Genomic DNA, 22371 nt, shown 5'->3' on the forward strand with positions numbered 1-22371 from the left:
CAAATGTGATTAAAAACATGAACACCCACAAGGTCACCCATATACAGCCTAACACGAGTAGCCTTAGCCTAGTTTAGCGACAAGCGATTTTCCCCATCACATAATTTTGACTATGCGTAGTACAATGATCATAATGCAGTGTGGTTAACGTAACTAAACCACACTTTTCACGCTAGTAATGTTAACTGCCATAATCTGCAAGTGATGCATTTAATCTTCCATCAGTACAGGTCGTGTTTATCGTTGCAGAAGGCCCTTTTTTAAAGATAGGTTAGCCCTATTGCATGTAGCTATTCTCGTTTAAGACGTTGATCTAGCTTTCAATTTGGCTGCAAGAACGTAGCCCAGTTCATTGTCAAAATTAATCTCTAGAAAGAAAACGCTATACGTGTATAATCAATGCAGTGATGTCACCATGTTGTTTCCATTAGTATCTTGCTGGAGGATAATACTATAAATGCGTGTCCGTGACAACGCTAATACAGACAAGTGCTCATCACATCAGCCATAAAACAACTGCAGATTTCTGGTTTCCAAAGGTTGCCATCGTTCAGTGACAACAAGACCGGGTAAATAAACTGCACTGGACAAACTATGTGCTGAGAGACAGGAACACCCTTCTCATTGATGACACACACACACACACACACACACACACACACACACACACACACACACACACACGGAGTGTCAGTCTGGGATACCAGTTTTGGATAACATTAGGGGGATATTTCATGTTTGTTAATGTCTTTGTTAAAAATAAATCTTCAGAATCATCTCCGTTGGAAAACCCTACAATCTGAGTTGTATTGGAAAACCCTACAATCTGCTTTGATAAAAAAATGTATTCCATCAATATTTGGTTTTTATGTAAGGTAAACATTATATAGCTTCTCAGCACATTTTCCAAAAAAAAAATTACAAATCTATCCTACATACTGTCAAGTAATGCCGAATGTAATACAATGATTATCTAAAACTCTTGTAATATTAGTACTATATGATTTTAGAGTAAAAGAGTCCAAAAGCATAAAACTTTACAAATAGCTATAAGCCTATATGGTTTAATTTGGGATGTGATTATGAGGGGGTCCTCGGAAAATGTCCTACCCTTTGAGGGGTCCCTGGCCCCAAAAAGTTTGAGAACCCCTGAGCTAGAGGACCATGAGGAGCAATTCACTGAATCTAACTAAAAGTGTATGGGCTTTTAAGCTATTTCACCTATATGATTTGCAGCTGTCATAAATAGATGAACTATTCCAAACTCTTTGAAAGCTTTAGCATGATGACTCGATATTTAGCCTCACATTATATTTAGTTTGAATGTTTGTTTGTAAACAGAGGGTGGTCGTGTTTTACTCGCACTGGGAATGCTGAAATGGGACAGGTTTGTTATGTTGTGTATTCAGACTTTGAGTACACTTCTGTAGAGTCAGGATGAGCACAGAAAAGCCAGCCGTCTACATGTAAAGAATGAAGAACTTTCTTAAACCTCAGAGAGACCATCACAAAGATCACCAGAGTAAAGACATCAAGCCAGGTTACCCAGTCGATTGAGCCCGAGTCTGCTATAAAATATGGTCAGATGTGACGTATACACAGTTATGCAAACATGCAACCAGGTCCCCCACCTTCCATATCATCTCCTGTCATATACAGTACATATGCACAAACTAGGGCAAAGGGCGTTGCTTACAGTATAATTACTGGTAATTTACAGGTAACCGTTTCTTATCAGAGGTTTGGGGTAGGGCAGAGGAAGTTTTACAAATCCACAAAGAATTGGAAACCGTAGGTTTTATGAGTTTTTGCAGGTGTGTCTCTCTGTCCATGTAGAAGACATGAAGATGTGGAATAGTGGTTACTTGGCAACTCGTGACATCCTGGACGTTAGGCTCCACAGCACTACACCACAGAATAAACAGACAAGAAATAACAAGGTCAGAAATGTATCCTTTTTCACGTGGGAGTTGAGGAATGACAACTCAATTCATTTTATTTCTCCAGCAGAGGCTGGCCCCCTACGCTGAGGACCTGAGAGGCAAACTGGACCCCTGAGGGCCCAGCTCACCTCCCTGGACGAGTCCTTCACCAAGACTAGCCCAGCTCTTAATTGTTTTCCATAGCTGTATGCACATCAGTGCCTAAACATTATCTGATTGGACTGACAGACTGACAGGTTTAAGGGTTATTACTGAGAAGGTTTAATCTTTAAAGTTCAAAGATGTTATGAACTCCAGTGTTCTCTGTTGACTTCCCACCAATCTGGTCCCATCAACCAGTGACCTGACGTCTGTTGGGAAGATGTAAACCAGAGGTGAATTCCAACAGTAGCCCTGCTCCTGGACTGACCCCAAAAGATCAGAAGACCAGTACATGCCCACAAGCAGTCAGTGTGACATGAAGAGAGACACATGGGAGTCGGCCCATGTTCTTCACACAAAGCTACAAAAGGGCCCAAACTAGATCAGATCTCCAGAACACATGGATGGATTGTGACTTTAGCTCACATGGGTCACATTTTTTGACCTATGACCTGATCTATAGAATCTGTTGGCTATTGGATGGATGGATGGTGGTTGTAATGCTAAATGTGCTCGATAGTATTACCCCTCATTGAATGCTTTTATCACAATAAGACTACACTTTCTAAAACTTCGGATGTGGCAGCCAGGCATGATACTGGCTTAAGCAGCGAATTGCTGCAGCCCGTCTGCCAAGTATATGCTGATAAAAGGTTCCCACAGAACTCAGGAAGAAGTTGAACCAGTTGAGTCCTCCTGGACTGCCTATTTTGCCTTGTCTGGAATGGAACAACCTATACATCAAATCCATAACGGGGAGTCCCAGCCACTGCAGAACCCAAAAGGCTCTTGACAACCATCTAGAGTAGACCTAGAGTATACAACAGATCCATACTAGAGTCTCTTTAATACATTACATAACAGATCCATACTCAAGTCCTGTTCGATACAGTACACAACAGATCCATACTCAAGTCCTGTTCAATACATTACACAACAGGTCCATACCAGAGTACACAACAGATCAAGTCAAGTCAAGTCAAATCTTTTTATTGTCAGATGCACAGAACAACACAGTGTCAGACTGGGCACTGAAATTCTTATGACAAAACACCGCACAACAACCTAACATAACAATACTCTGGACATAATTTACACATACAGTAAACATATAAAAAACCTATACTATCATAGAAAACTAAAAACAATCTAAATATACTTAATATGCTGACTGTACTAAATATACAAAAAAATATACAATAAAATATACTTAACATATAATACACATATAATATAATAGACCTATACTAACCTAGAAACAAAAAATATGCTAGATATACTAACTGTACTAAGTAAACACTACAGAGGGACAAGACAAGTCAAGTGTGGGAATAACAGGTAGTGCAATAATACTGGTAGTGCAACAGTGATTGAAAGTGGCAATGTGTAAAGTGGCAAGTTATATATAGAGAGAGAGAGAGAGAGGGAGAGAGAGCGAGAGAGAGACACATACATACATATATATATATATACATTGAGACACTTGGCATATTACACATATGCCTAACTATATGCCAAATTTGTTCTCAATCTCTCATAGAAAATATATGACAGGTCTCTGTAACAGATCTCCCATTGCCTGGTCTTCACTTCCAATTGACTGAGATCACTAGGTTCCTCTACATGTGATAGGCAACATGTTTCTTACTGCTATTGTCAGTCCAGGTTGTTTTTATATCAGTGGGCCAAGCTGTCTTAGTATTGTGTAGATGTAACCTACTAGAGTATTCAGGCTCGGTGCATGAACTTTAGGTTTAAAAGAATCTACCCTCCTTTCTGGGAAAAAAAAGAGACTGAAGAGCTGAATTTGAGATGGAATGTTTTCTGGGGGGAATAACTCTTCAGGATGGAAATACTGCCATCTACTGGTGACTTTTCATACTATCATCAGCATGCCAAAGGACTTCCAACAAAGAGCTCAACATTCAGACGCAAAATACACCAATTCAACCACATTTTGCTTTATACTAAAATGTAAACATTATTTCCTAAATACACACTTTCTAAATGTTCTTTTATATTGTATGTGTGCTCCTGTTAGGACACAAGGGCCTGACCCTTACCTAATGTATTCCCCCACACAAGCAAGAAATCTATGGTTAAGGTTGCTATTTTTTTCTAGATAACTTTCCCACTGAGTGTATGTATGAGGGCCAGGTTGGACGTGTGTGTGAGTGTGTGTGTGTGTGCGTGCTTGCAAATCTGTCTGTGTATGTAAACATGTGTGTGTGTGTGTGTGTGTGTATGTGTGTGTGTGTGTGCGTGTGTGTGTGTGTGTGTGTGTGTGTGTGTGTGTGTGTGTGTGTGTGTGTGTGTGTGCATGTGTGCACGTGCATGTATGCGTGTGCATGTGTGCACGTGCATGTATGCGCATCTGACCATGTTCCTGTGTGTGTGTGTACTGTGCTGCTTCCCGGCCCACCCCTCATCCACACACAATGGGTGACCTTTCATCTTGAATTAACTTTCTCCATCAATGCGATCTCACACTTCAGCTCACACACTAATGGTGACATGCCGTCACCAGCAGGAGCATGTCTGGAAGTGTTCCTGTGAGGATCCAAACCTGTGTTAAATCGCACCCCTTCCCCCTCCTCCCGGCTCCACTCTGCCGCTGTTCTCCCACGCTTTCTCATTCAAAGACAAACAACTCTCGCGTGCCACCACCACCACCGTCCCCAGTGAGGGGCGGAGAAACATCCGTGCCCGCCCGCTCTTAAGTCCCAGAAACCCAAGTTTCCTGTGAAAACCTGTGTGTTTGTGCAACCGCTGTAAAGAGTTCAACATCAGGCACATCAACTAAACCACAAAAGCAAAAATAACACAACCACCTAAATGCAGTAACCACAATGCAGTGCCTCATAGCACTAGCAGACACCATGCAGTCATTTGGGACTCTCGCTGGGGGTACAACTGGCTGTTCAAGCTCTTCTGACCCTGAGCGGCGTCTATCCATTCAAATGTCATGCAGTTTACACTGAAACCCCTCTAAAGTCTTTCTGAGTGTCACACTGGAAATGTGTCTTTACTCTGGTGGTTACCCAAAGATAACACCTATAAGGTGTTTTTTCCCCCCGTTTTTTAAAAAGTGATTCACTGCTTAGTGAAATGATCATTCCCAAAACCCAGTTTAGGTTACTGGACAGATACAACCATGTATCAAAGAACTCAACCCAAGTTTCTGCCTCAGTGTTCACTGTGGGGAGTATGCAATGAAAACTGCAGTGCCAGCAAGATCGTGTGCAGCTAGCCCTTGTTCTTACTTTTATTTTTTCCAACACCAAAACAAGAGAACATGGTCACCACTGCCCTTTGTGAGAAATTAGACAGTTCAGCTTACTGTTGTTGAATTAGCTTGAAACAAGCTGAGTCAAACCCAGATGACTACTTCCCAGATGACTACTTACCAGATGACTCCTTCACAGATGACTACTTCATCTTCGGGCCAAACAGCTGAGCGACCTCTGACCTGCCATCTTGAGTTGAGATGAAATCAGTGAGTAGAGTGGGGTAAAGGCAAGTCCCCTGACGTGTGATGCTATCAGAGACTAGACCACAAACCTCAAAGTTCAGGCCACAGGCCAGATGAGCTGGCTGGGGTTACTCCTGGTTAAGAGATGCCACAGCCCCTTTCACCTAAAGCCCTCAGCTTTGAAAGGCTTTCTGTGGTGTCACACTGCCAACAGTGATGGAAAATATTTGAGTAAACACATACAGAAGGGTCATCATTTAACCGTCATTACCTTTAAGAATGTCTCAACCTAAACAGCAAGAGCATAACATTTCTGTAAAATGCCCAGAGGTCCTGAAGAAAACATGGTCTGTGTATTGTGCAATACTGCTGATGTGCAATGCTTACTGATAATACAACAAAATACAAGAATGAATTATTGTCAAGCTGGGTGTTATATCTGTGAATGTGGTGCTTTATGCAGTCAGGACCCACAAACAAAGACAAGTGATGGGACGGGATGCCGTTGTAAGCGTGAAGCTGGTGTGAAATGCTGTGCTCAGCATGTTGGGTTACTTGAGATCAGAGACACAGGCTGGCAGTTTGATCACATGAGAGTTGACTCTAATGCTCTTAAGATTTAATGACGGAGGTAAAACAGAGTTCACCTGAACATGCATTAACTTGCCATGTTTCTGTGGTTAGTTACGGTTCATTTAAGAGATCTACAGTTTATGTAATGCCTACTTCCATTAAACTGAACTAGCAATTATTCATTTTCTATTCAGGAACTGATTTTTAATGTCCAAATTAGGCTTTGAAAATACTTTTTTAAACTTAAAAATGTCATGACCTCCGTGTTCTTAGCACATTCCTCTACCAGTTTTAATCTACAGGACAATTTATCAATCGTGTAAATCTTGACACTAATACACGAGATTACATGAGCCGTTAACCAGGGTCAGTTTTCACCTTAAGGGCCAACTGATGGGACAGTGAGTGGAGAATACAGTGGGAGAGAGAGAGAGAGAGAGAGAGAGAGAGAGAGAGAGAGAGAGAGCAGAGGTCTGTGTTGGACTACAGGTTAAAGATCACGAGGGGATGGGTGGAGTGAGCCTGCTGGAGATAACACGGATGGCTCATCACTGACACACACAGGGACATCGTTACTCAAGAAGCAGTTATCTTTGTACTGAATGAGTAGGGTGGTTGCAAGGTGTTCGACCTTTCGCATTTTTGCTGGGACCTAGAAATCACCCATTCGCTTAGGGCTAACTGAGAAATTGAGCCAAAGTAAGACAGTTACACGTTGCTACAATCCCTGCCTGAACCTTAAAATATTAGTATTAATTTGCATTAAGATTGTGGTCAAGACATAACGTTGGATAAGCTGATGTGATGTGGGACAGTATCATGTTAGAGGGATGCTGAGTTGGGTCATTAAGATCATCAGATGCTGATAAAGTCATAAAAGACATTATGTACACATGAGTTCTGCCCCCAGAAGCTGTCCTCTCTGTCTATTTGGCAATCAAAACAACACTTTGACTACTATGTGGCAGTGGCATGCTTTGCTTATCAGGTTATTTTGTTTCCCTGTGGAGAGGCAGACCAATCATTTTCATATTACTATCTCAGTATTCATACAAATGCCCCTAAAATTAACGGAACCTATATCTGCAATGAGGAAAATACAGCCTTAGCAGAAATAAAGAAATAAAGTGTCAGAGCTATCAGTATTTGCGCTAACACTACTTCATCTTGCCTTATGTTTGGGTGAGTCATTGGCCTTAGGAAGTTTTGCTTTCCCTAGGTTTATGTAACTGTCAAGCTGATTTGCAACCATTGCAAGCATATACAATCGCATTCTGTTATACTTGAACGTACACATGGCATCACTGATATTCAGAATCATTCTACTGAAAACGTCAGGATGGGGTCGTTAGTCTGATGGCGCAGGGATGTGTTGGCTACCTCCGGACCACCCACTGCTAAAAGCCATGCCTTTGAAGACCCGAATTGGCGCCAGGCAAGAATAGGATGTTTGTTTAATAGCTGACCTCCACCCATCTCTTTTGTTGTGAGCAGCTCACTCCTCTCTCCTATTTTATTGTACCGTATTTTTGTTAGACCACGGATTTGTTTTGAAGTTTTCCTAACACATTTAGGTGCTTCTACACGTGGTTGTGATGAAACGAGAGTGAGGAGCTTCATTTGGATTACGTTTCAAAATATACCGAAATATAATATAATTTCATAATTTCATTTCAAAGCCATGTTATTATTTTTGTCACATTTTTATTTTGCCTTCTCTAGTGTTTTTTTTACCAGGCGTTTCCTCCAAACTGAACTAAATAAACTCAAAACTTGTTTGGAAGGGTTAACTACAGCCAAACACAACCCACACGACCAAATGTTTTGCCTTAAAGAAAACAACTTGATACCTGATGCAACATGAAAACGTGTCCAAGACGGTAATCACAGGCTTCTTGTTCCTGTTGTTATGTATTTCACAATATTTTTCCACTTTGGGTCCGCCAACATAGGGCCTCGAAAGAGATATGATGGGAAAGTCACGTGCTCACCGGTTGTGACACACGCGGGGGCCGTCCCAGTATGGTATAAAGCACCTTGGGGATCCGCACTCAGATCACGGAGGAACCCGGACTTCTCAGGTGAGCATTTTCACTGCGGTCATTGCACGACAGCGTAGTTCAAGAAGCTTTCGTCAACGAGCGGGCGCTTTATTTTAATTTAGGCAATATGCTTAATGCTTTTGCCCGTTTGTTTTGTTCTAAAAGGGTTTTTTTGTAAGAAAAGAAAAGGCATTTCTACTAAATGTTGCAAGTTTTTTCCCTTACGTTGATATTGTAAACTGTTAAAGTAGATATGGGAAAAATAACGAAATAGAAACGAACTGAAGCAATGTATTGCAATATGGTATTTTTGTATAGCTTGAGAACTTACGTTTGTAAAATTGAACAAGAAAGCAAAACATTCTTTAGTGTTTCTGTAGAAGTTTAGTAACATTTATTTTTCTTCACTCCCATATTGTTTGCACAGTTATAGTAGTTTAGTGTAAGAAGAATGCTTTGTTGATTCATCAACAGAGATTTAGGGAGTTTTTATACTGGTAAATCACACTAAGTTCCTTTGCTTTCTGCTTTATAGGTGTACTGTCTGTCAATCAACATGAGGGCTGTTGCAGTGATCCTTGCTCTTGCAGTCATTTCTGGTAAGCTCGTTTTCTTTTCTCAACATTTCACACATTAAAAGAAAACTCATGTTGCATAACTGACTCAGGCACTGAGTGACATATTTGATTCATGGCAACGCAAACTCTTAAAACTCACGTCTCCCCTCCTGTGCCCCCCTCCCTTCGCAGGCTGTCATGCTCGCGTTTTGCCCCAGGAGGAAATCCAGGCCAAATGGGAAGAAAGTGTGGAGCGTTTCTGGCAGCAGGTGTCCGAGCTGAACACCAAGGCTGACTTCATGGTGGATAACATCAAGACCTCCCAGCTGGGAAGAGAACTTGAGTGAGTGTCCTCAGCTAACCCCGGTCCTTGTCCCCCCTCCGTGACCCCCCCCCCTTCTCGCCAGGCACAGTCCTTCAAGCTGTGTCTCTAGTTGTTTAGAGCTTTTACATTGAACAAAGCATAGAAAATACCTATTTTCTAAAGTATCGATACTAACTAACTAAAGTATTTCACCGTAATAGCCCCATGTTCCTTGCCTTTTTACTACTGTGTAAATAGACATTGTAAGAGGTACTTAGGTCTCAAGACTTAAAAGGTTACATTGTTTTTCATACTTCTAGCCTGTCCCTTTACAGAGTCTTTTGCCATTCTCTCATCTCATCCTGACCAACTCCCTCTCTCTCTCCTCCAGCACCCTGATCTCCGACACCATGGCTGAGCTGAGCGTCTACAGGGAGGACCTGAAGGGCAAGCTGGGCCCCTACGCCACCGACGCCGCCGGCCAGCTGACCCAGGACCTGCAGCTGCTCTCCAACCGTCTCCAGGGCGATATGACCGACGCCAAGGAGCGTACCCTCAACTACCTGGAGGAGCTGAAGTCCATGGTGGAGCAGAACGCCAGCGACGTCCAGGGACGCGTCAGCATCTACACCCGCAAGCTCAAGAAGCGCCTGGACAAGGACACCGAGATGATCCGCAAGTAAGTGCCACTTCAATAAAGAATCCGCAGATACGCGCGTTTGGCCTCTCGTCTTCTGATTTGCGAAATCTCGAATAAGTTGCTCTTTTCTCCGCAACAAACACCTACATGTGGAAGCCCTGATGCTGATCAGCTGTATTGCTGTCTTTGCTCAACATGTCCACACACACACACACACACACACACACACACACACACACACACACACACACACACACTAAGTCACGCGTAGCTCTGGAAGACTGTTTTGTTTATGGTTACACCAGGCATTAGCAGATGAGTCTGATGTAAGATTAAGCAGTTCTGGTCTACCGCACAGTGTCTGACCCCTCCACTGTTTACGCTTGTGCCCGCAGCACCGTCGCCACCTACCTGGATGAGCTGCAGTCCCGCGCCAACCAGAACGCCGACAGCATCCGCGAGCGCCTGGAGCCCTACGTCACCCAGGTGCGCGACAGCGCCTCCGAGAGGCTGGGCAGCCTGACCGAGATCCTCAAGACCCAGACCAAGGACCTGAGCGCCCAGCTGGAGACCCAGGCCGGATCCATCAAGGATCAGCTCGAGCTTACCGCCGCCGACCTCCGCACCACCCTGGAGGGCAAGATCGAGGAGCTGTCCACCCTGGTGGAGCCCTTCGCCGCCAAGATCCGCGAGCAGGTCCAGGCCGTCATGGACAAGATCAAGGAGGCCACCCCTCAGGCCTAAGCGAACTGAACAACAACTCAGTACCAACCATGACAGAGGGGGGGAGGGGGTGCTTGGGGGTGCTTTTAGTATTGCCTTGGCTCTCTCTCGGTGTGGTGGGGAGAGGGTGATGAACTCTTTTGTGCTTGGTACCGTTTTAAAACAGGGCACGTGCCTATCCTTTTGTCTAACCGGCCCCAGCTATCTCAGTATTAACCTTCTATCTCAGCAAACAAGCACTGCAAATGCACAAGAACCTCTGTATCTAACCAAGAAAAAAGGTCATTGTTGTAAATCAGTATGCTTGTCCACTCCACAGGGATTTGGGTATTTCACCAATTGAGTCTTGTTTTTCCACCAGGTTTGCCCTTATAGGGTCATAAGAGGGCACGTAAGATAGATCAAAATCCTGCTTTTTTTTTCAACATCAACCTGTACCTCCAGGAGAGACAGCGATTTGTGGTATTGGTTTGTTTGAGTGGGCTCAGATGCATTTGTAACCATCCATGTATTTGCACAAAATGTTTAACCAAATGGTAGAGTAGGCTGGGACTGCTTTGTGTTCGGCAAACGCACAACCCAGCATGCATCTGTGCTGTATGTGTTTTTTGTGTTCTGCAAACGCACAACCCAGCATGCATCTGTGCTGTATGTGTTTTTGTGATGTGCGAGGCCCGCCATGCTGCCTTTTAGTGCATTTCCTGCCATGATGCAGGGTTACTCCATGCAAGCCTGAGCTTAACTAATAAAAACTTTTAAACATGCCATGCTAAAGCTGTCTGTTGGTTCTCCTTTAATATACTTGATCACTTCTAAAGAATGCTTCATAAGGGTTTTGTATAACTAGTGAGAACATTATTATTGACAATAACATCCCCATAGACAAGAAATCATCAAAAGACACTATTGTATATATACAGTATTTAGATGTCTTACACCATAAGGGTTCATTTCGTTAATGTTCCATCTCTCATAGCATTAAAGATCTCTCTCATATAGCATTAAAGGTCTTCTACAAGTTTCTGTGGGCCTCTTCAGTGTCTGTTACACAGTATTCCAACCCTGTCCCTATAGTGTTGCATAGAATTCTGAGATTGTATTAATCACCTCTATAGTGAGTCTCTCGATGAGCCTCTGTGACAAGGAGAACCTGCACGTTTCCATGGTGATTTGACCTGTCTGGCTGCCACCCATGGTCATGTGATGATCACGCCACCTCTCCTGTTTCCTTGGCGTACGTAAGCAGGCATCATTCTTATGGCTGTGTTTTTCCACATCTGCCTCCACCCACTGATTTAATCCTTCCATCTGTGATTTAGGAAAGTGGGCTCTCACCCCACCCCATACCTGTCTCTATCGCATTCTCTTGCGACTGTGCACACTCTATCCTTCCTTCTGTGGCTCCATACACACACACACACACACACACACACATATGGGCACTCACATACACACACATATGGGCACTCACATACACACACACACACACACACACACACACACACACACACACACACATACACACACACATACACACATACACACATCTGCTTCCTTCTGTGGCTCCATACACACACACACACACACACATATGGGCACTCACATACACACAAACACACATATGGGCACTCACATACACACACACACACACACACACACACATATGGGCACTCACATACACACAAACACACATATGGGCACTCACATACACACACACACACACACACACACACACACACACACACACACACACACATACACACACACATACACACATCTGCTTCCTTCTGTGGCTCCATACACACACACACACACACACACACACACATATGGGCACTCACATACACACAAACACACATATGGGCACTCACATACACACACACACACACACACACACACACACACACACACACACACACACACACACACACATACACACTCATTGCCCCCCCCCCCCCCCCCCATCCTTGAAACGTTCTTGTCAGATTCCTTTGTTTGATTGTCCATTCCATCAAAAAAACCCAATCTCTGCATCCCCTCTGCCAAGTAAGTAACCCCCACCCCCCACCCCTCCTCCCCAGAGAGACATGTCCAGAGCTGCATTCACATTCCATTCCCTCTATGCCCTGTGGGACACAGGAACACGCTGCGCCCATGCTGTTTTTTGGGTTCTAATCCTGTCCCTACAGATTATTTCACCCTCCACTCCCTTCCAGCACACAAGGGATTCACAGAAACCACACCGATTCACAGGGACTCACTGCAAACACATGAAATATGAGAGCACCTAGTTTGGGTTCAGTCTGGTTGAGGTAAGCCTATAAAGGTTACTGACTTCAAGATCTGATATGCTTTCAGCAGAGATATCTAACATTTTTTGCAGATATTTGGTTTAGGTGTCCAGATTAAATTAAACAATGTGGGATCCTTAACCATGGACAGAAAGTAATGTAAAAGCCTTTTCTTCTAGTGCGAGATAGGATTACGTTTTTAAAATGTAACTCTAATCACACCAGAGACACTGTGCAGCAGTCTCCATCATTACTTTCTCCTACAAAGCCTGGTTTATCTATGGTTTATCTATGGTTTTATGTGGTTTTCATATGCCTTTGCATTTGAAGTTTTGCCTTTTGTTGTTACTTAACATTTCTTTGAAATTATGTTTGCTGGTAACAAAAGTATCTGTAGTTCAGACATATGGGTATCGCTGCCTTCTCCTTAATCAGAAATGTGTACAAAGACTTATAAAAATGAAGGAACAGGTTTGCAACGATGTTAGTAGAAACACACTGATAACTCTAACCATGTCAAAACTCTGATTTCCTCTAATAGTTCTGCAGTGTTTTTGAGTCTGGATTGCACACAACGGTTGCAACATTACAGAGGTCTTCCTTGCAGCAGTGTGTTCATGAAGTTCATTGGCATTTGTCTGTGACTCAGCTGGTGACTAGAAGAGAGAGAGAGAGAGAGGCGTAGAAATAAACACACACACACACACACAATGTTTTTTCAGCCCTTACTGGAAGTCTCGCAATCTGTGAAACTCCCTTTTGTGGTCCCATGGACAGAGAGGTTGCTTGTGTGCCTGCCTGGTAGAGGTCTGTTCATGGCACAAACAGGAAAACCACATCCATCCCTTCTGCCAGTCAGCACACCATTCCCTGAGCCTGTTCTTCCTGTCTGAGCACAAGGAGCCCCCTCAAGCAGGTGCAGGAAGCACACAACCTACAATAACCCTGCAGCCCGCGGCCAACAAGCCCTCCCATCCGACTCGGCTCTCTTCGTCCTCCTTCTTCCTCCTCTTCCTCTCCTCCTCCTTTCTTGTTTTTGCCCCAGAGGTGTATCATTTTGGCCTTTCGCAACTTGTTTTAATTTACCAGGTTGGTTGTTGCCGCTCACTACGCAGCCTGACATGCATCTTCATGCCCTTGGCCCCACACAAAGGCCCTTGGGCTCTTTTAGGCTCCTTGAAGTTTCAGCACACAACACACTTATTACCAGCCGAGATATGAGAGGACGGACGGACACAAGCAACTACCCAAATGTTCAAATAAGAAACTCAAAGACCTTTGCACAAAACACCTTATGCATAACTAATTAAATTGACAACTCCAGTGTGTGTGTGTGTATGTGTGTTGGAGAGATCAACGCACACACACATGCACACAATCAGACACAGAAGTGTGCATGTTGATGTCTGTGCACTTTGTCGAGGTTTTTTTGTATATTTTGGATAACCACAGATATCTATCCTATCCCTTTGAGAGATGCAGATAATTGGTTCAAATAAAGTTGCAGAACATGTGGTGTGTGAAAAACCTTATGGTCACAAGTAGGGCAGAGCTATTCACAGGTCTGTGAGAACTGGCAATTGGTCTGGAGCCATCTCATCTGAGTTGGGATCAATTGTCCCCCTTTGGCACAAAGACAGGCATCCACAATAAAATGTCTCCTGATTGAGGCTCCAGTTGCTTAGGTGTAAAGTGGGATGCTGTTTTGAAATTCACTCCCTTTCCCCCCAATGCCCCGCAGTCATAATCCGCTGCCCATTCGAGTCCTTTGAAGACACAAAAGAGGTAACTTCAGTTCAAACCCTCCCTGCGTGCGCACAACCTCACAAGGGCCTGTTTTCTTTCACTTGTGTCTAGACAACGCAGTTGCGTTCTGAAGAAAGGGGAAGTTCAAATGGAGACAAATGCAGACCGGGACACAAAAGTAAGAGACCTGATGAAGAAGAGAGATGACACAACATACACACACATACACACACACACACACACACACACACACACACACACACACACACACACACACACACACACACTGTCATCTGTAGCAAGGAGAACACACACACTCACACACACCACAAGACACAGACACACACACACACACACACACACACACACACACACACAGACACACACACACACACTGTCATCTGTAGCAAGGAGAACACACACACACACACACACACACACACACACTGTCATCTGTAGCAAGGAGAACACACACACACACACACACACACACACACACACACACACACTGTCATCTGTAGCAAGGAGAACACACACACTCACACACACCACCAGACACAGACACACACACACACACTGTCATCTGTAGCAAGGAGGTCACACACACTCACACATACCATCAGACACACAGACACAAACCCCACACCACACCCTTTCCTTTATGTTGAGTGTTGGAGATGCATTTACATACGTCTGTGTTAAAGATGACTGACTTGCAGAGGCCAATAATAGACACAAAGAACAGGAACAGGAAGCCATGCCACCCTCCCCAACCCAGCTGGAGCTCGAGAGGCCCTCAATCTGTGCCGTCAGCACATTGCAGTACAGTCAGGCTGCAGGTCGTTGACCCCATAGCATCTCTTCAGTGGCACTCAGAGACGGCGCACCTTGACTTCGCCTATGTCAGACTTACATAACAACAGACAGATAGGCCCTCGGTACCTGCCGTTTTGCATCTCACTGATAGGATACTGGAGGACAGGAGCAGAGGGCTTCGCCTCCGCAGATAGCAGCGATTATGCATGCCTAGACCCATACTGTGTGGGCTGGCTTCCCAGAACATGAGTGCAGCACAATGGGGATTACTTGAGTTCAAACCGTGGTCGATGGGGATCCATGCTGGGCCCATATTTGAGAAGATGGTGGTGTTAAGCGTCAAGTGGTTAAAGAATTGTGGGGTGGCATCTTACAGAGCGACAAAAGAATGCCATAGATATATTTTTTTTTAAAGCACAGTTTAAAGTAATAAGCAAGTAAACACATCAGGCTGAAATGTGTTGAGTAGAAGCAGCTCTGACTGTGAGTCAACTGTAGATATTGTGGTGGGGCGGATCTTTGTCAAACACAGATATTAGTCAACTATCCAAAAAAAACAATAAATGAAAACAATTGTAGTTGTCAAATGCTAGAAACATCTGCACAGTAGTCTGTAACCTAAATAAGCAAATCACTATAATTAGTGATTGACAGCATCTTGCTGCCAGGACAACAGAGGGAGCATGCTGACCTACACTGCCACACACTGTTCTCTAACCTCCTTGGGTAGAAAAGAGAGCAAATACTACCTATAGCAGTGTATTACATATTTCTTTTATGTTGTGAAGATTGCAATCATCACTCAATCTCAAATGAGCATCATGATGAAACATCACAAATGGTAAAGCAGCATTCACACAGCCATTTTTAGCCAAACATCATATATTAACAGCCTTTTTAGTTTAGTGATATACAGAGCACTCCGAATCAGTTCCGTATCTGAGCCGTGATAAAAGCTGGACTTTAAGACATAAACTGCATCAATGTTCCAGTACAACATCGTCGGGGCACTCAGGCACCCCCTGATTGCTGTCTCAAAGGACAGTGTTATCATGACCTACTTAGCTCGTCATCATCAGGGGTCAAGAGAGTTATATTTTCAAAACAACGAAACTAACAAACATCTGCGGCTGAAAACGAAACACGATTTTAGAACGCTTTGCCGCAAAAAAAAAAAAAACACAGACATAAACGTATTTTCCCTGAGGTTAAAACAAGATCTGACAGGCTCTTGTCTCATCGTGCATTTTTTTTTTTTTTTTTTTTTTTTTTTGCAGAGGCGAAATAGACATTTGCATGAAACGTTTTGATAACAAGTCAGAGGTCTCTATAGGTCAGAGGTGGTGTTCGCGGTTGCGTCAGCATGTCAGACAGAAGTATATAGGGCCAGGCCAAACAGGCTGTCTTCACTTCCCGAATCCAGACTCTCCGGTCAGCTATCTGAAGAACAACAGGTGAGGCATGACTATCCGTTACTCAGCGGTAACTTTCGATGTGTTATGGCTGAATGCCCCACGATCCAGGTGTTTGTGCAAATCTAAAAAATATCAAATTTAATCTACAAAGACTATATTACTGAAATTAGGCATAGTTTAAATGTCACCTATATGCCTACATATATGCCAGATTTAGTGAAAGGGTGTGACTAGAACGACATATAGGTGTCGCTCGTTTACAATAGACTACGCAGTTACTCTCCACAAATGAATGTGTTATCATAGTGTTGGATCATTAATTAGCCGATCATGTCTTTTGAGGGAGCCCTGTATTATTATAAAATACTTTATACTTTAAAATAATTTAAATGTATTTATTGTTTTCAATATTTGGCACATCAAAATTAACATTTGTATTTGTGTCGCTAGTTGTTGTTCCTCTCAGTCTTAACTAATTAGTATTCGACGTATCTGTAAGCTATAAGAGACAGTATGACGGACGATGCCGTTTTATTTAATCTAATAGTGTAATTCGAGGGAGCTGTCCAGGGGCTGGTGGGGTCAATGCATGTTTTTAATTCCAGTTAAGAGTTAAATAATATCTAAAGGGATTTGGTAACGACTCAACTGAATTATAATTAAAAGCCATTTGTCTCTGTTTGCAGTCACGTCTAAAAATGAAACTCTCCGTTGCCATCGCTGTGCTGATGCTCGTGCTGGCTGCGCACTCTGGTGAGCTTACTGTTCCATTCCAAGATTCTGTTCGTCCTCACCTCAGTCCACTCTCAATATTCTGCCATTTTCTTTTGTCGTAGTAAGAAAAAGAAATCTTCAGCATCAGTTTTAGAGTAAACCCTTGCTCATAAATCTATAATCCCCGACACAACTCATGACACCCTGACACAAAGCCTGTACAATTCTAGTCCACCTTTCTAAAGACAGTTATTATGTTATCCTACACAGATGCCCAGGAGGCCGAGGTGGCCGAGCCCACAATCGAGCAACGGTTTGCTGACTTCCAGCAGCAGATGCAGACACTGACTGATGACCTGGGTGAGAAGACCAAGGCCGCCCTGGAGAAGTTCCACACCAGCGACATTGCCGTCAAGACCAAGTAAGCCAGTGACCTGGTCTTAAACCACATTCTTAATTACCCTTCCTGTCTTGTCTTATCAACTTAAAGGCAAAAGTAGGTCAAATCTAGTGCCTACATTTTAGCAAACGTTTGTAGTCTTACAATTGTAACACATTTTAGCTGTCAGTAACTTCCATAGTCTTAGTAAGTCCCAAACACAACTCACAACATCAACCAACAGAAAGCATGTCTTAACATCACTCTGTGTGTGCCAACAGGAGCTTCTTCGCTGAGCAGTTTGAGAAGATCAAGGCTAAGATTGACGAGACTTTCCCCAAGGAGAGCTAAGAGACCAACCAACATCACCCTCTCTGTGATACCTCCTTTGGGCTGCCTGCACTAACTGACTCCATGTGCCAAATGAACTCTTTTGACCTTTTGTCGTGATGCTAAAAACACAACAATTCTGTTACAAACACAGCATTGCTGTGCTAATCCACAGTCTGTTTTTATACTCACTGGGAGTATTGCCTAATTATGCAAATGTTTTTTTTTTCTCTCCTGAAAACCACTAAAAGAAAATAAAATATGAATATAATGTGACAACCGTTATCTGCCTCATTCATGTCTATCCATCAAATATAATGATTGTGAATTCATACCCCTATTTGGCACACACTGACACACTGCCATGAAGCACCAAGAATAACAATGGCTGCCCCTAAATGTATAACAAGGCATGTAGGGTCAGAGTCATTGAGCTGAACAGGTGAACACTATCAATATACAGGAGATAAAGCAAATACACTGTAACAAAAGTTATGTAGTCGTATACAGTTAGAGTACACAGGGCATTTGTTGGAATGTATTTGATTAGTGCTGTGAAGATGAAAGCATCAGTGACAATACTGTCTCATATTGTCTACTACAAAGACGCTGTTTCAAATCAAACTGCTTTAAAACAAATGCAGTAACTTTTTATCATGTGTTCTTTGAACATCACTGACTCTAAATCATCTATAAATGACTCTGATATCAGACATGTCTTTTATGGGATTAATTAATTCCTTCATAGCCTCATGCGGATAAAATGTAGTGTTTTGGTAGGAATCATCCATTGTTGCGTAATTTTAGTGAGAGGTGAAAGTCAATAAGACACTGCCAACGGGACATATTTCTGTCTTTCACAACAGCCTTGGCTGAAGTGATTGTTTATCCTCTGTTAATGATCACTGTTCTACTTGGAACTATAGATTTAGTTCCATTCCAGCACAATAGTTCCATTTCAAAATCAAAGTTGCAGTGGTGTGATTGGATAGTTTTTTTCCTCCCCTCTTCTGGACGTATATGGTGATGAAGGCACACGAAACCCGCTCTTCAACTTCCTAACAAGTCCAGGCGCACAAGCATTTACAGTTTTGACAGAAAAAAAAATTAGAGAGCATTAATTTACTGCATGAAAAAAGTCACATGTCTTTTGACATCCTGTTTTGCCATGGTGGATCTGGTGGGGTGCAGTCGTACATTTGAGGTCTCCTTTTTGAAAAGCATCTGACTATTGCAGTGTGATTTTTGTCAAGCTTGAATAGTATAAAAGCTGCATTTTGGTGCATCAATAACATCATATAGATAGCATATGACAGAAAGCGAAAAAGAATTAGAATAATGAGAATACTTTCCTACTTTTCAACCTGCAAAATCATTGAGGATTCTGTGCAAATAACCTGCAGAATCATTGAGGATTCTGTGCAAATAATCTGCAGAATCATTGGGGATTCTGTGCAAATAATCTGCAGAATCATTAAGGGTTCTGTGCAAATCTGATCAGTTCTAATACCTGCAGAATCATTGAGGGTTCTGTGCAAATCTGATCAGTTCTAATACCTGCAGAATCATTGAGGGTTCTGTGCAAATCTGATCAGTTCTAATACCTGCAGAATCATTGAGGGTTCTGTGCAAATCTGATCAGTTCTAATACCTGCAGAATCATTGAGGGTTCTGTGCAAATCTGATCAGTTCTAATACCTGCAGAATCATTGAGGGTTCTGTGAAAATAATCTGCAGAATCATTGGGGATTCTGTGCAAATAATCTGCAGAATCATTGAGGGTTCTGTGCAAATCTGATCAGTTCTAATACCTGCAGAATCATTGAGGGTTCTGTGCAAATCTGATCGGTTCTAATCAGTCCTCCCAGTCGAACCTGTGGCCTGTGTGAAAGCCCAGGAGGTGAGGTCATCGCCCCCTGTCCCAATATGGAGGATGAAAGCAGGAAGTCTGCCAAAAATAACAAAGAGAACAGAGTGCATTACTCCACACATGTGATGACAGCTGCGCTGACTTGACATTTGAACATAGCTCCACTATCTCTCATCAGAGACACACAGACAGGCTGGCTTGTGAACTGAAGAAAAACAATGTGCTAAAACGACGTGCAAGACATGGTCTATTTTTTGACACAAAAGTGATATGAAAAAGTACTCAACACTCATACAAAGCCTCACTCTCTTAACCCAATTCATAGACATTCTGCAGACTGAGTTTTTATTTATTTAATTTAATTTTTTGACCATCAGCAGAACCAAGCCTTTCACCCACTTGGTGCTCGGCCCTATCAGTCAAAGTGAAATCCAACTTGATCATGTCCTCCCACTCTCCACAAAACAAATCCAGAACACGGGCACACAGATCGGCACATATAGATCGGCACATACAGATTCGAAGCTCTGAATTCCTCTCGGGATTAATAAAGTATCCATCTATCTATCTATCCATCTATCAATAGTTAAAGCAAGTTGTCTACATCTGCATCTCGGATCAACTCTATTCTGAGAAGAAAAGTCGATATTTTTTAAGGAATCATGTCGAAGAATTTGGCAGTACTTGCCATCATCTTTATATTGCAAGGTAAGCTATTTCTCTGGGTCACCCAGTACATTTCCACACATTTTCAAATGTACTTTATATCTCTATCAGAATTATATTGATGATGGCAGCCTGGAGTTTGTGATACAATTGTATCTAAGTCATATAGACATGATCTGAGCAGGCTTAGCACAAAGTTAGCATGTTGTTGCATCTTGTAAACACTTCTATATGTCTCGTCCATATCTCCCTCCTCCTGTGGGTCACAGGGTACATACAAGGTTCCACACCACCACCAGAGAGTGAATCTCCAGGAGTTATACAGCGCTCCAGAGATTTATATTGGTATGCTGCGTGTGTGTGTGTGTGTGTGTGTATGGGTGTGTATGGGTGTGTGTGTGTGTGTGTGTGTGTGTGTGTGTGTGTGTGTGTGTGTGTGTGTGTCTGTGAATGGGTGTGTGTGTGTGTATGGGTGTGTCTGTGTGTGAACATTGAGAAAACCTATATTAATAATTGTCAGGTTTTATTGGTTGCTTGTGTATCTATCAGAAGAGGATAGTATGTAGTTTATGTCTCTTATACGATTATGGTTTTCATCATGTACGTGTGTATGCACGTCCGTTCACATACACAGCAGTTACATACATCCTTTCCTCCCGCAGGTCAACCGTGGAGCGTGTGCAGAGCGTTGGGGAGATGGTGAAGGGCTTAGCTGAGATGTACTATGAGGACCATGTGAAGGGACGCGTGGACCCTTACCTCACTTGGCCCTCGTTCAACTACACCTCCGCATGGAACAGAGTCAAGGCCAGGGTGCCATGGAGTAGCGGAGACTAGCTGCAGCCAGGTCCCGGGCCCATAAGCATCAGTCAGCGGTCCCCCCCCCCCCCCCCCCGGCGCACATTTAGGCTATCCATCATCTTAAGTGGAATTGATCTGGGGCCTTCAATAATATGTAACTTGTGGGGTTTAATGGGTTGCGGATCGTACGGTGACGGTAATAAATATGTTGATAAAGACAAGCGTGTGTGTGTGTGTGTGATAGGTGAAAATTCACCCTCAAGTTACTTCAGGACTCCAGAGTTGTCAATCAGTATATTTATTCAACAAGAGCAATTGCAATCGGGCTCACTCACAGCACAAGGATGAAAGTGAAGCAATGATAAACACATCGCACAAGGTTTATATAGACAGAAGTTGAGCATTCAGCAGGGAAAACCACGTGGTGGATTTCTCACGTCGGAGGCAAGGATGGAAGTTTTGCCCAAGGTCGGAAGAAGCACAGTTCGTCCCTTATTATCACTTCTGGTCTAAACATACTCTTGTACAAAATGCAGACTAAGTGGCACCTAATATTCTAAGTTACACAGGAACACAGAAAAGCCATGTCCCTGTTAAAGAGAAAAGCATATAAGATAATTATTAAAACAAGGCACTTGATTCATATATTCAAAAGTCATTAACAGTGTTTGGTAATTATCTCCATCAGTGTGTGTGTGTGTTTGTCTGTGTCACTTCTAAAATGCACTAAGGGCAAATGAACTATTGGCAAACCAGAAAGACTGGCAAGCTCAGTGTTGAGGGAAAAGGGCACATTCTGATGCCAGAGAGATGCAGCACAGTCCACTAACCACATGATGGCACTCCTGTGTGTCTGTCTGTCTGTCAGTCTGTCTGTCCATCCTCCCAGCAACATGACAATCATGGAAAAATGTTATATATAAAGGGTTGTGCCCCAAGGTAATGACT

At 43.0% G+C, this 22371-nt stretch overlaps 3 protein-coding genes and 1 long non-coding RNA gene across 4 annotated transcripts; 3 read left to right on the forward strand and 1 right to left on the reverse strand.

The window, feature by feature from the left end:
* Nucleotides 1-5495: 5495 nt before the first annotated feature.
* On the reverse strand, nt 5496-8697 carry LOC122133254. The gene is made up of 3 exons (XR_006152653.1): nt 7980-8697; nt 5646-5760; nt 5496-5560 (listed from the first exon to the last, which is right to left on the reverse strand). It is a non-coding gene; the product is annotated as an uncharacterized LOC122133254 (long non-coding RNA).
* apoeb (apolipoprotein Eb) lies at nt 8126-11169 on the forward strand. Its single transcript, XM_012823148.3, has 5 exons — nt 8126-8210; nt 8707-8770; nt 8921-9071; nt 9424-9711; nt 10068-11169. The coding sequence occupies exons 2-5, from the start codon at nt 8728-8730 to the stop codon at nt 10414-10416; spliced, it is 831 nt and encodes a 276-aa protein (XP_012678602.1). The 5' UTR covers nt 8126-8210; nt 8707-8727; the 3' UTR covers nt 10417-11169.
* Nucleotides 11170-16553: 5384 nt separating this feature from the next.
* Nucleotides 16554-18362, forward strand: apoc1 (apolipoprotein C-I). Its single transcript, XM_012823123.3, has 4 exons — nt 16554-16702; nt 17350-17416; nt 17648-17798; nt 18038-18362. Exons 2-4 carry the CDS (start codon nt 17362-17364, stop codon nt 18105-18107), a joined length of 276 nt encoding a protein of 91 aa, XP_012678577.1. The 5' UTR covers nt 16554-16702; nt 17350-17361; the 3' UTR covers nt 18108-18362.
* A 2037-nt stretch (nt 18363-20399) lies between these two features.
* apoc4 (apolipoprotein C-IV) lies at nt 20400-21644 on the forward strand. Its single transcript, XM_042709237.1, has 3 exons — nt 20400-20664; nt 20892-20967; nt 21285-21644. The coding sequence occupies exons 1-3, from the start codon at nt 20619-20621 to the stop codon at nt 21457-21459; spliced, it is 297 nt and encodes a 98-aa protein (XP_042565171.1). The 5' UTR covers nt 20400-20618; the 3' UTR covers nt 21460-21644.
* The last annotated feature ends 727 nt before the right edge of the window (nt 21645-22371 follow it).

This window comes from Clupea harengus, chromosome 11 (genome assembly GCF_900700415.2).
Source record: "Clupea harengus chromosome 11, Ch_v2.0.2, whole genome shotgun sequence".
Lineage (NCBI taxonomy): Eukaryota > Metazoa > Chordata > Actinopteri > Clupeiformes > Clupeidae > Clupea > Clupea harengus.